The sequence below is a fragment of the Caretta caretta genome, chromosome 1, assembly GCF_965140235.1.
Source record: "Caretta caretta isolate rCarCar2 chromosome 1, rCarCar1.hap1, whole genome shotgun sequence".
Lineage (NCBI taxonomy): Eukaryota > Metazoa > Chordata > Testudines > Cheloniidae > Caretta > Caretta caretta.
The window spans coordinates 126043965-126058577 of record NC_134206.1 but is presented as its reverse complement, the minus strand read 5'-3'; the positions used below and the strand labels follow the sequence as shown (position 1 = coordinate 126058577).

Genomic DNA, 14613 nt, shown 5'->3' with positions numbered 1-14613 from the left:
ATGAATTTCACTTTGGAAGGAAATGGAAATGGTAAGATGTATGTGCTGTAGTTTTTAACTTTTGATTTATTTTTCTAAAGTCAGAAGTTCCTGCCCAGCTTGTTGCATTATAATAAGGGTGAAACGGTCACATCCCCTCCACATCCTGTGTGGGCTTAGGGTTACCACCTGTCTGGGTTTTACCCAGACAGTCCAGTTTTTGGCTTCTGTGCCAGGTGTCCAGTTTTCAACTGGAAAGTCTGGGCAAAAAGGGGACCTGGCAATCCTAACTGGCACCCAAAGCAAAAGTCTGGTTACCATGGGTCCGGGGGAGGCATCAGGTTATTAACCCACACCAGCCTCTGCTCAGCCGGGGCCACCTCCTACCTTCAGGCAGGCTCCTTGAGACACTAGTGAGTAACGGGGGGTGGGAGGGAAAGCAGCGAGCGACGGGGGCACAGTTTTTGAGGGGGGAAAACAGAGCAGGGGTGGGGCCTTGGGGAAAGAGGCAGAAAAGGGGGAAAGACCTGTGGGAAGACCCAGAAAAGGGATGGGGCCTCGAGGGAAGAGGTGGAGCAGGGATGGGGCCTTGGAGGGAAGAAGCAAGGCAGGGGACAGGGCTTCGGGGGTCTAGTTACCAGCAATTAGAAAGGTGGCAACTCTATGTGGGCTACCTATATCACAGCTATCCACAACACTCACTCCTGTGCTGGTGCATGGGGAATGGGCAGACGGGCAGGAATTCTGCCCTCCCAATGTTCTGGCCAGCACAGCGAGCTAGCATGAAGGGGAAAGTAATCTGTGCCAGGTACAGGGCTGGTGCAAATGATTCCCCACCCTGGGAAGAGGGGAAACCATGAACCAGCTTATTCATCTCTGAGTCACAGTATGGTCTCTGGTCTGTTCCTGGCTAATACAACTATTCAGAGAACACAGGAACTTCCATACTGGATCACACCTAAGGACCATCTAGTCCAGCAACCTGTTGCAGACAGTGGTTACTACTAGATGCCTCAGAGGAAGGTGTCAGAACCCCACAGAAGACAGATGTGGAGTAATCTGCTCCCCACATAGGTCTTATGCTGGTATCTAATAGTTATTGACTGGTTTAAGCCCTAAAGCACAAGGCTTAATACCCCTTTCAAAATTTGTGTTGACATTAAGTGTGATAACTCTGAATATTTGTATACTACATAAATGTCCGAACCCTTTTGGAATCTTGTGTGAAAAAGGATTCCTTGCACTGGCTCACAATTTCCCACCTTTTAATTTCACTGTCTCCTGAGGGCTCCTGGCCCTCACTGCTTTGGGCTTCTTCAAACAACGGTAGTAGTTAATATTAGGAAAGAAGACAGAATTGAAGGCTGCCTAACCAGAGTAGCATTGAGAAAGATACAATGTTATACAACGCTGTGGTTAATTCAGGAGACATTTCAGCAATGTAACAAGGGAAAATATGAAATACATTTGATGTGGGTGTACTTAGAAAAATACTCCAGGCGAGGTGTAAAATACTTAAGAATATGAGGAAATTCAGGAGCCTCCCCACCTACATACAAACATATGAACATCATGATTGCCGAGGTTATCACTTTTAGAAATACCATTCCAAAGGTACCCCTGATAACGACAGAGCGGTTAACTAAAACACTGATAGGCTGACTTCAGTGGCATCAATTTGGGAAGCAGCACTTCCTAGACTAAATCAAAAGTGCAGAATCCTCTCTTGACTTGGGGCTCTGTGAATAAATCCATTTATTACTCATTATTATTAATAATATTTGGCTCCCAGTATTTTTTCATTCCGTCCCACTTTCATTCAATATTGTCTCAGTCACTTGTATTCACTAAGCACCAAGACCCTGCATGTGATGCACTGCACATAATTTGGTTGGTGTCAATCAACAAAACAGATTTGTAGTATTGAGCCTTGTTGTTCCTCCATCAATGTGCTTTGTTCTGTTCTACTTCAATCCATGCCATTTGGAAGAAGAACGGGACCCAAAAAGAACCAAGGGGAAAATCCTCATGTGATGTAAACTGTCAAAGCTTCAATGACTTCACCTGAGCTATAATAATATACACTAGCGGAGGATCTTTTCCCAAATCCTTTGACATTCATGTGCTCACTCATTCATGCATTTTAGTAAGAATATATTAAGCACTATAATTTCCAGTCAGTCTGTTCTCAGATTCCAAAATATCAAGAGTTCTATATACAAGACCTGTTCCTGCTTCCACTGACTTTAGTAGGAGCAGAATTAGTCATTAATCATATTGTCATTTGAACGCTGAAGCCTGGCCTACAACATTTGAGGATAATTGCATAGGAGTCACGTGACAATTGCAACAGCCTTTAGAAAATGTTAATTTCTCAAAACTCTATATTTACTAAAAAGATATCTGAGATCCAGTTTAATATTGTTATTGCAGAAATCAGCAGATGGTGCTGTTACACAACCTCACAAATTATTTTATATAACATTGGAGCATGGTTCAGCCTTGGAAGAAATGTTTTTATTGTGTTACTTAGTGATGTAGTTTCTTCATGCGAGATCTGTGGTGAATGGCAGGGAAATTTTCTTTCTCCCTTAATCTCACTAATCAGGGTCAATTCTTGAGGCACAGTTGCTTCCTGGAAACAAGGAATTGGTTTTTGTCCTGAGATTCCTAAAAGAGGGGATTACCTGCATGCTGTTTATCCACCTCTATTCCAAGACAGGTGTAGCTAGTGTTAAATAAATAAGCTGCACTAAGAATATATTCAGCCTCTATGTCCCTGACTTGTTTTCCAACAGGAAGTTGACCTACAAGACTGTAGAACAGAGGTGGGCAGACTATGGCCCACGGGCCATATCCGGCCCGTGGAACCATCCTGTCCGGCCCCTGAGCTCCTGGCCTGAGAGGCTAGCCCATGGCCCCTCTCCTTCTGTCTCCCCTCCCCGACAGCCACACCGCAGTGCGGGCAGTGGGGCTGTGAGCTCCTGCCGCTCTGAGCAGCATGGTAAGGGGGGCGGAGACGGTGGTGCACTCGTGCGGGGTGGTGCAGGGGTTGGGTAGGGAGTCCCAGGGGGCAGTCAGGGGACAGGGACCAGGGGGCGGTTGGATGGGGCGGAGGTTCTGGGATGGTCAGGGGTCAGGGAACAGGGGGGTTTGGATAGGGCATGGGACTCCCAGGGGACCTGTCAGGGGGTGGGGGTATGGATAGGTCGGGGCAGTCAGGGGACAGGAAGCAGAGAGGGTTGGATGGGGGTGGGATCCCGGGGTGGGGGCCGGCAAGGGACAAGGAGCAGGGGGGATTGGATGGGTCAGGAGTTCTGAGGGGGACAGTCAGGGGGTGGGAAGTGGGAGGGGGCAAATAGGGGTTGGGGGCCAGGCTGTTTGGGGGGTACAGCCTTCCCTACCTGGCCCTCCATACAGTTTCACACCCTGATGTGGCCCTCGTGTCAAAATGTTTGCCCATCTCTTCTCTAGAATCTGTTACCACTAGGCAGAGGGGCTACAGAGGGGCCTGACCCTGTAAGGTGCTGAGCACTTTCAAATCCTTTGACTTCAATATGAGTTGAGGATTCATACCACTTCTCAGGATCATGCCCTCATTCATGTTTCTACAAGAACAGGGCAAAATTTTTCGGGTGAAATACTTTTGGTGAAAAAATGCATATCTGGTGACACCAAAACATTTCCTGAATTCATGTTGGTTTCAGCAAATTGTTTTGGTTAAAAATAATCTCCCCCACCCCAAAAAAATTCCAACAAATTTCAAAACATTTTGTTCTGACATTTTCAAAACAAAATGTTTTGATTTTTTGGTTTGAAGTGAACTGTATTTCAAAATTTCCTTTAATTTTATTTTTAAAACAATGAAAAAGTTTTTAAATGGTCAAAATCAACATGAAATATTTCAGCTTTGCCAAAACACAACAATGAGCTTGCCCTTAAACAAACTCTTTTTGATTCACTGAAAAAAATACTTAAAAATCATTTTGGTTCAACCCAAAACAATTGTTTTTCAATTTTTCAGAATTGCCAGCAAACCAAAAAATATCCATTATCCACACAGCTCTAGTTACTGCATTGCATACTGTGAATGAGGACATCAACATGGGAGTTACAAGTACTTAGCCCCTCGGGATTCAACCCTTTGGGTTTGAATCACCAAAGATTTAGACCCCAGTTCAGAATAGTATCCAATGTTCAAGATGGCACTTAAGCAAATACTTAACTTTGAGCACAAGTTTGTTGAAGTTAATCCACCAAAATGTATAAAGCACCCCCTATCACACACCCCATAATATGAAAAATAACGTAAAATACACATAAATACAGTAAGGTAAGAAACCACCTGTCACGATGTCTGGAGTGGCTCAGAACCATGAGTGCCGACCTCAAGGCAGACTGTCAAAAGGCAGGGCAGACACCCCAAACTGGTTGTATGTCCTATCATTAGATTTCACCAACCCAGTAACAAGCATGACCCCCTAAAGCACAACAACAGCCTTACTATGGAGTCACAGACAGTCCTTTTGGGCATTCCAGTCTATCTTGCCACCCAGGCAAGCTGGACTTTGTGATAGATGGTCACTTTACACCAAACATCACAACAATATCTAGGTTTCAGAGTAGCAGCCATGTTAGTCTGTATCCGCAAAAAGAACAGGAGTACTTGTGGCACCTTGGAGACTAACCAATTTATTTGAGCATAAGCTTTCGTGGGCTACAGCTCACTTCATCAGATGCATTCAGTGGAAAATACAGTAAGAAGATATTTATATATACAAAGAACATGAAAAGGTGGAAGTACCCATACCAACTGTAAGAGGTTAATTAATTAAGCGGCGCTATTATCAGCAGGGGGAAAAAAACTTTTGAAGTGATAATCAAGATGGCCTATTTCAGACAGTTGACACGTAAGTGTGAGGATATCTTGGTATATATAAATATCTTCTGACTATATGTTCCATTCTATGCATCCGATGAAGTGGGCTGTAGCCCACGAAAGCTTATGCTCAAATAAATTTGTTAGTCTCTAACAATATTCAGGTTACTCCTCATGCCAAAGGACCAGTCACTTACCTGACAACTGTACTCCGATCTCAAACCAAAGACAACACCTGTAGCCAATCCTGTAATAAACTAACTAAGAGTTACTAAGAAAATAAATGAGAGTTATTTACAAGATTACAACAAGTAAGCATACACACAAATGAGTTACAGACTTAGATTTAAAAAGGTAATACAAGCTTCTATTAAAAGCAGCTGTGTATGTCCTTTAGGACATGCCAAGCAGCATGGGGATCTCTTGCTTATGTTTAGGAATCTTTGCCCCTCAGAGTCCAGACAGCATACAGAGACCCAGTTCCTCCTTGTCCGGGATTTTTATTCCCTTCACCCCAGAATCCAAGTTGATGTGATGAGTTCATGTACGGATCTCCCCTTCCTGGAGGGAGTAATGAATGAAATCTCTGTCCTTTGCCACTGCACAATGCCTCCTTTTCCTTCAGTGGCCCATAGGACAAACACTTTACCTTAAAAAGAAAAGGAGGACTTGTGGCACCTTAGAGACTAACAAATTTATTTGAGCATAAGCTTTCATGAGCTACAGCTCACTTCATCTGTAGCTCACGAAAGTTTATGCTCCAATAAATTTGTTAGTCTCTAAGGTGCCACAAGTCCTCCTTTTCTTTTTCAGGATACAGACTAACATGGCTGCTATTCTGAAACTTTATCTTAATTAATGCTTCTTTTCTGTTTGGTGACAGAGGTTTACAATGCAAACACTCAATATTACTTTATACCATGGGACACAGATATTATAAGTAGGATTAATACATGCAGCATCCTAGAAGCATTCCATGACTCTAAACACTAAACACATTCTGATAATACTAATATCTATTTTAACTAACCCACAGGGGAGCCAGACTGGTTTCCAGCTTTCATCTGTCTGCGTTCAGTGAGGCCCTGGGCCTTGGCGTGAGCTAGCACCTTGTCTGCCAGTGTCACACCTCCCTCTAAAAATGTTAACTATTAAAGCCAATTGAAAGGGCCTGCATAAAGGAGAGTGGGGGGGAAGGTGGAATGGAGGAGGAGGTGGAGAAGATAATAAATGGATCAAGAATGGGCATGGTAAAACATGGTAAAAATGGAGGAAAAAGCTTTAAGCCTATTTAAGATATAGCAGCAATTCTTGGTGATGTATGCTCAGGTGGCTGGATCTTGCATCTTGCTATTGCACTAGAAACAAAACTCGTTAAGCACTTTAGAAAATAGCTAAAAACTATTCTTTGGTCCAAAGGGCAGAGTGAATATGATTTAATGTGGTGGGAATGAACAAACTAAGAGTTTTATCATGTGTTAGATTAACTTGCTCTTTAAAAAAAATTCACCAAAAATACATTTTTTAACCAGGTCTAATCTCTACCATCTCGAGATTCTTCTTTTGTGGGAAAAGGTGCCTGAAGCTTTTCCATTTGTCCCAATCCAGAAGAAATCACTGAATCTATCTCACTATCATGGGAACACTGCCAAACAGCACCATAGAGATGCTTAAGAACCAAATGCTGCAGACCACTTTGCCTGCCCTCTACTTGTTCATCTTCACCATCAGCATTCCCCTCAATTCTATCTCCTTGTGGTTCCTTTGCCGCCACTCAAGGCCTTGGACTCCCACCATCATGTTTTCCATTAACCTGACAATCACGGACTTGCTGTACAGCATACTTCTCCCTTTTCAAGTTGTCTACCATTTACGGGGAAATGACTGGCCCTTTGGACCGGTTCTGTGCCGCATCATAACTGTGCTATTCTATGCAAACATGCACTGTTCCATTTTAACCATGACAAGCATCAGCATAGAGCGCTACCTGGGAATTGTTCACCCGCTGAAGCACAGGGCCATGAGACCCATTAGAACAGCTCTCCTGACATGCATCATCATTTGGATATTTGTTTTACTGCTGCACTTCCCACTCATGAAGACAGAGCTAACCTTCCAGGTAGAGGAGCTGCAGATAACCACTTGTTTTGATATATTGCCCAAAGCTATGTTTCCTTCAAGAAATCATTTCATCGCTTATTTTGGCTCTCAAGTTCTTGTGTGCTTTCTCCTACCTTTGCTAATAATGGCATTCTGCTACACCTTAGTCATTCGAACTCTTCTTAATTCCCCTCCCACACAACTAAGGGAAATTAAGAAGCAGACAATTTTTTTGCTAATAGTGTTGCTTACAGTCTTTGTAGTGTGTTACGTGCCCAATATTGTGATATCAATCATCCATTTCATCTTTAGTACCCAATATAAGACTGCTTATGTGGAATATAAACTGTCTCTGGCTTTGAATAGCCTTAATTGCTGCTTCGATCCACTTGTTTATTTTTTTGGTTCCAAAGAGTTTCGACGAAAGATACAGAAGAAGCTCTGCAGATGCATGCCTGATATATTCAGTGAAACTGTCACCATCTTTTCAGAACAAGATGTGCCAATAACATCAAGAGAACACGCACCACATAATTAAAAAATGTATTTGATCTGGAACAGATTATATTAGTCATTGCACCGAATCATCATCCAGACAGTTTAGAAGTTGTTCTATTTTAGAACATAGAATGTCAAGAGATACAGAAAAGTACACCAGGCAATATATTGCCACAACTTATTCTGGAAACATACCAGGCACTCAGGAAGGCTCAATGTGCATGGAAAAAGGCATCTCTCTTAGCTTGCTCAAAACAATGCATTATGGGACGTAAATTACTATAAATTAGGAATACAAGAAATGTGTTAGTGTCAGGTACCTGCACTCCCTTGGAATGTGTTTCTGGAACATTTTCTAAAACCTGTTCCCCAGTTCAGCATTTCTAAAGTAAATAATTGACAGCAATAAAATAAACACCACATTTGTGAGGGGCAGAGGAATAGCTGAACCTAAAATGATGCACATCCCTTGACTTAGAAGTAAGCAAAGACTGGTGATTAGCATCTGTAATAGGGGAAAAGCCAAAAGACATGAAGACAAGGTTTAATCTGGTCATGCAAATTTTATTTCCTCTTTATCAGTATTTACTTGACTGGCATATTCAGTCTTAAAGCATAAAGCTTATGCTCCTTTTTCACTGACACTGCTTTGACAGGCCATTTATAGACAAGGCCCATTTTACTATGCAATGTATTATACCTCACTTATGTGGCAAGACCCAGCAAAGACGAGAACCCACCACCAGCAGCCTACTGCTACAAACCTTTCTGGTTTCAGAGACTGGTCTTGTACAGCCTAACCCAAACCCATACCCATGCTGCTGTCATGGATTGGCTGTAAGGGTACGTCTACACTGCAGTTAGACCCCTGTGACTGGCCTATGCCAGCTGATTCAGGTATGCTGGGCTCAGACTAAGGGGCTATTTAATTGTGGTATAGACTTCCGGCTTAGGTTGCAGCCCAGACTCCAGGAACCTGCGAGGTTGGATGGTCCCAGAGCGCGGGCTGCAGCCTGAACCTGAACATCACCACTACAATTAAACTGCCCCATAGCCTGAGCCCCATAGCCTGAGTAACAGGCCAGCTGTGGATTTTTAATTGCAGTGTAGACATATCCTAAATTCCCCCTCCCTTGGCGTTATGCAGCAGCAACAAGAGCAGCTCAGAGTCAGGGTGGGGAAGGTCTCTTGTCAGGCAGAGCTTGTCTCAGGGGAGTTCTGAGCAGTGGTCTGCAGCTGAAGTGCTGTTAAAATTCAAAGGAAACAGATTTGCAAGTGAGACTTCTCTCCTTAGAAGCTCTGCAGCTGAGGAAGGCACCTGTCATGCAGGGTTCCTGAGCTCTTCCTATGCAGCATCTCTGCCCTGAAAGGCTGAGTGCCTCCTGCTCCTACCACTTCTCCATATATTTTATTTTATCTCCTCACTTGTTTTCTGCCCCCTCCCCCCACACTATTCCATCAGGCTTGCTGGCTGTCCATATAAATTGTACAAAAAGGAAATTATGCAGCAGTATAACCCCGTGGGCTAATGCACTGTCCCGGGGATCGAAGAATACTTTCCATTCACAGGATTTTGGTCCTTTTTCTCCTAGGCTTTGGTTTTATTTCTTCAAAAATAAAGCTGTTTAACACATGCTCAACATATCAGTTGTGTCTTTTCCCTGACCCAGTGTCCTCTGCGGAAGTCCATCTGTTCCCCTCAGCTCTTACGCTCATTCCTAGCCTGCTTCCTGCAGTATTACACTCCACAGGCCATCGACTTGGAAGCGGCATATGAACTAGGTTCTCACTGATTAGACATCTAACTATCTGATTGGTAAGTGCAAATTTAGAATTTTGCATGTACACTTGTGCACGTGAACTATAGATCCATAAACATTTAGAGACCAAGAGCCAAGTGTTGCTCTCATTTACATTGCAGGAAATATGGAATAATTCCACAAACTTCAAAGGTATTATTCTAATTTTACACCAGCATAACCAAGAGCAGAATCCAGCCACAGGTTGAGGCCCTTTTGATATCAAATCCAGTCGTTACTTTATGATCTCAGGGAATAGTTATAACAAAAGGAACTGTTGCCTAGTGTTTAGAGTATGCAACTGGGAGCGAGGGTTCTAATCCAAGTGCATTGATATTATCAGGCAAATCACCTAACCTCTCGGTCTCCATTTCCCCAGCAGTAAAATGAGGATAATAAATTTTTGGTACCTTTGAAGGGTTTTGAGAAGGTTAATCAGTAAATGTATTTTACAGCACTTTGAAAAAAATCAAAAGCGTTATTGTACATATGTGCTACAACGTGTACTAAGATACTGCACATTTTTCTTTTTTGTTTTTTTACAAAACCACTTGCAATCTAACTTGTGATAATGACACCTTTAAGAGATGGTGCATGATAGCCTGAGAGTGGGTGGGTACTTCCTTCCTGACACACTTTCTCAATAAATGAGTAGTAAGAAACATGTAGGTCGTTTATTGAAAAGAGGGAGGGGAAAACCTTTTCAAAAGAAATTTATAATATCTGATACCCAAGCGATGACCTCAAGTCACAACGTTTGATCAGTCTGTGGATGATCAGAAGTGCTCAGATACGACAGCAAAGAGCATCACAGATTTAAAAATAGCTAGGGTTGCGTACAATTGAATGGTTGTGGTCAGATATACTGGGAGCGGGTATGACATGAAAGTGTGAAAGCTGTGGATCCAAACACCACAACCTTTGCCGAGTTCAGGTGTTTGTCAGAGACTAGGCAGCCAGTCTGAGTCACAAGACATTGAGCCTGGGGAGCCTGCCTGGTTTTCATTGAACGTTCTGACAGAATTGACACATTCCCATGAAATATTTCAATTCCCTCAAATCGTCATTTTCCAATAGAAAACTTTCATTGGAAAAATGTTAACCAGCTGTACTTCACATTAGATAGCACTTCACATTGACTTCATTTGCAGCTGTGAGCACTCAGACATTCAGCAAATCAGATCCCAGGTGTCTCAAGAAAATGAGGAATATGATTAGTGGCCATCTGTGAAAAGTTTGGTTTAAGTGACTTGCCCAGAATCTCACAGGGCCTCTGTGATGGAGGCAGGGATAGAATCCAATTCCCCAGAGCAGCATTCAACTGCCTTACCTCTGAATAGGGCCCTACCAAATTCACAGTCCATTTTTGTAAATTTCATAGACATAGAATTTTTAAAATCTTGAATTTCATGGTTTCAGATATTTAAATATTAAATTTCACAGCTTTGTAACAAAACATGAATATGTATTTAAAAATGGCAAAATATAAACATGTAAAGCCCTTAAGACTCAATGTTTCTCAAACTGGGGGTCCCAGCCTGAAAGGGGGGTCATGGTATTGCCACCCTTACTTCTGCACTGCCTTCAGAGCTGGGTGGCTGCTGGCAGGGTGCCCGACTCTGAAGGCAGCGCTGCTGCCAGCAACAAGACATAAGTAAGGGTGGCAATACTGTAAACCCCCTACAATAGCCTTGCAACCCCCTTTTGGGTCAGGACCCCCAGTTTGAGAAACACTGTGTACTTTTGTATACTTTTACCCTATAGTATAGGAACTTTTACAGTATAGGGTAAAAGTACACAAAAGACCAGATTTCACAGTGGAGACCAGATTTCACAGTCTATGATGGGTTTTTCACGGTCGTGAATTCAGTAGGGCCCTACCTATGAAACTCCCTTTCCCTTCCTGCAATCCCCTGCACCATTCCTTCCTACACACTGACACTCTGAGGGTGGGGCTTGCTATTGATCTTGCTGGGGGTGGGGCTGAGGGTGGGAATAGGGGCAGCCATGTGGAGCACTCCTGCCCCCCCTCCCATCCATTCCTGCTACTGACCATCTGCTAGCTGGACTGTCTCCACCCACCAGTCCTTGGATTACTGCTGCAGGGACACCTTACCACAAGCACACATGAGAGCACGTGCTCCCTCGGACTCTTCCCCACCACTCAGTTTGCATTGGGCTCACTTTGCTGTTTGATAGCTTCACCACCCTGCCCTACCCCCCCCCCCCCCCACCACACACACACACTGTTTGGTACTCTCCTTCCTTGCCCAGCCCAGGTCTCCCCCTTCCCTGTTTGTTTCCTGTCTAGGCCACTGCCCATTACTGTTTGTTCCCTGCCTCCACTGCCCCATTCACCCCAGGCACCTGCACATTCCCAGCACTTGTGATTCCCCCCACTCCACTGCACCCTCTCACACCTACCTCTGCCCCTCACTCCCAGAGCAGCTGGTCATCCCAAAACTGCCTGCTACGACCCCAACCTTCTTTGTTTAATTCACCCCCTCCCACCCCTCACTTTCTGATTACACCCTGTCCCCCACACATGTAGGCTAATGGGTGGGAGGAGTCAACCTCCATCTTTCCTGCCCCTACTTTCCCCTTTATCATTTCTAGCCTCCCCTCTGGTATCTGTCCCACCACCTGCCCTGGATGGCAGAGCCCAACTTGGCCACACACAAGGCTTCTGCTCTGGCGGCTTCATCCGTGGATGGAAGGTGGCAGACCGAGGGAGAGGAACCTTTGTTGCCCTACCTCAGTTTTCTCCCGCCCCGCCTCCCCCGCCCCCCACTTCTGGCACCAACAGTGCCCCCACTGGTGCAGCAGCAGGCATAGGCAGGGATTTCACTGCCAAAACTCCTACCGCCACCACGGAAACCCCTTTGGTTGGCAAAAAGGGCCCAGGATAGGAAAAAGGGCAAGATCCCCAGGCAGAAGGCTCCTTCCATGGCGGCAGCAGTCACTGGCATGGCCCAACCGTCGGCCCTGGCTCCCCCTGCCCTCCCTTCCACCAGCGCCAAGGATGCTCGCTCCTCGGCCTCCAGAGCATAAGCCCAGGTGGCTGCAATCCTGCCTGCCGCCCCATCACCATCTGTCACACCCCTCTGCCAGTTGCGGAGGTGGATGGGGCTGCTCTGACCCCTTTCCCCTTGGGGAAGGGTGCTGATTATCAACCAGCTAATCTGGTCTGTGTTCTGGCACCAGTTCAACCTCCTGAGCCCTCCCACAGGGACCTTGACCAGCCTCCTGAGTCTCCCCCTGGGGGAGAGGGGACAGATCTAGTATGCATCTAGAGCCAGGTCCCTGCCTTCCGCCTCCAGGCCCTGTAGAGACTCCTTTACATTGTAGGTAGTCTGCTACGGAGCATACTGGCAAATGCCTTCCTCTGTTAGGACTCATACAACAAGCAGCTCTTTTCTCCATCAAAGAGGTTTCTCACGAGACCCCTCTGTGCTGCTGGTCTTTTACCAGGACCTATTCAGAACCCGGAAGCTAGTTTCAGTAAACAGGTCTGTAGTGGCCCCCACTGGGGAGGCCCTCCTCACAGAACCCTCATACATAACTCACACCGTTGTGCGCAGGTGGTAGAGTTCCTCTTGGTGCACTGGAGGATGGTCCTGGCTGGTGCCACAAGAACCAGAGACCTCCTGGACTGCAATTGGAGTGATTGGGTGGATCCTGCAATGCTCAGCTAGCTCATGGGGCTGCCCACTCTGTGTGTTCCCTGTCATGTGCTCCAGGAGATGAAGGCAGCCTTGCCTCCTGCTTCTCTCATTTTTCTTGAGCAGGTCCTGCAGGAGGGTGCCCCCTGTCCATCCCTCACCCTGGCCCCCATCATCAGGCCCCTACCCCACAAGCCTCCCTGGCTACCCCGACATGCCACCTGGGCCAACTGCATGACATCCAGCCAGTCCACCTCTGAACCAGGATCAGAGAACATCACATACACTTCCATGGCCTCATGTCCCACTCTGACACCATGTGGCGGGACCGGTTGCCACCTGTGGAGCCTGAGGAACCCCAGTGGGACTGTCTGTACTCTACTCTTGTTACACAACCCGCTGGGGATATTAGTTGGAAGCTCCTCCATGGAGCCATGAGCACAGGTGTGTATCTGGTGTGGTTCACAAACTCCACCAACACTTGTTCCTTCTGCAATGAGAGGAAAGCCCTGTTTCACCCTACATAGATGTGCACCAGGTTGCAATGGCTCTTCCAGTTCCTCCAGAACCTCAGTAAGAGGTTCTGGCTGCATTTTCCCGCTGCCTCCTGATCTATGCACATCCTATCACTAGCCCCACAAAGTGACGGGACCTCCTCCTGCCACCAGCCAAGATGGCCATCCATCACTCCAGGAGGAGGAAGCTGGAGGTGGGGGGTACTCTCTGGCTGTGGAGCCTATTTCTCATCCCTTATCCAATCATGCTTCCAGTCAGAGTTCCTCTGAGCAGTGTCCACTGACTTTTAGGAGCAGGGGAGCTGTCCAGGTTTTCTGCTCAGTGCCCCTTTCTGGGTCCCTCATTTTTAACCTTTGACCTCTTTCCCATTCCTTTTTTCTCCTTCATTGTCTCACACACTCAACTGTGGCCTGGGCTTAGTGGTTCCTCCCCCTTACTTGAGGGAGGGGTTGGGGGGGACGCTTTAGTCTAGTGCAGGCCTAGAGGCGCCTGTCCCAGTCCTAGAAATAGCACAGAGCTTCCAACTTCTACAACCGTCTCCATTACTACACAGCCCTGATTCATGCCCAAAGCAAGTTCATTCTGTGCCATGAATGCGATAAATAGGATCTGATCATGTCATTAAAGACTTATCACAACACAGATGCACAAATGGACCAAATTAAGATTGCAGAGAGGCAGAAGGCAGCTCAGCCTGAAACAAAAGGGTGTTGTTCTGCTTGGGCAGAACGCCCCAGGCTCCTCTGTAACCAATGGGAAATTTTAAAGCCAGCATCCCCTGGCATAAATCCCTGAGGATGTGATGGAAATGCTGCCTGTCCTCCTCTGGGAGTGAATCCCCTTAGAGTACAACAACCCCCAGGGAAGTGCAATTTTGAACTCCCTACAATGATCAGGCTCATTATGTCCATCACTTGGGACTTGTTATTTCTGCAGAGTGCAGTGTCTCCAGGGTGGAGCTTAAATACGTCGTCCGTCCTCCCCCGCCGCCGCCCCAAAAAAGATGAGAACTGTACATTATTATGGACAAATCCTCTACAAAGTTAAACATAAAGGGAGACATTTAGAGCCCCATTTTATTACATTTATGTCCACTGAATGGCTCCCTTACACTGCTAGGGTGGTGTAAAGAGGTCTCAGTGTAAATGAGAATCAGCCCCACAAAATGTACATTTCCAAA

At 45.7% G+C, this 14613-nt stretch overlaps 1 protein-coding gene across 2 annotated transcripts in view; it reads left to right on the top strand.

Annotated features, from left to right (window-relative positions):
- Nucleotides 1-9080, top strand: part of LOC125640789 (P2Y purinoceptor 8) — a 50677-nt gene extending 41597 nt beyond the window's left edge. For both annotated transcript variants that reach the window (XM_075131063.1, XM_048859705.2), the window contains exon 2: nucleotides 6391-9080. In XM_075131063.1, the coding sequence (XP_074987164.1) occupies nucleotides 6495-7496 (1002 nt within the window). In that variant the 5' untranslated portion in view covers nucleotides 6391-6494 and the 3' untranslated portion in view covers nucleotides 7497-9080. The remainder of the gene's footprint in view (nucleotides 1-6390) is intronic.
- The last annotated feature ends 5533 nt before the right edge of the window (nucleotides 9081-14613 follow it).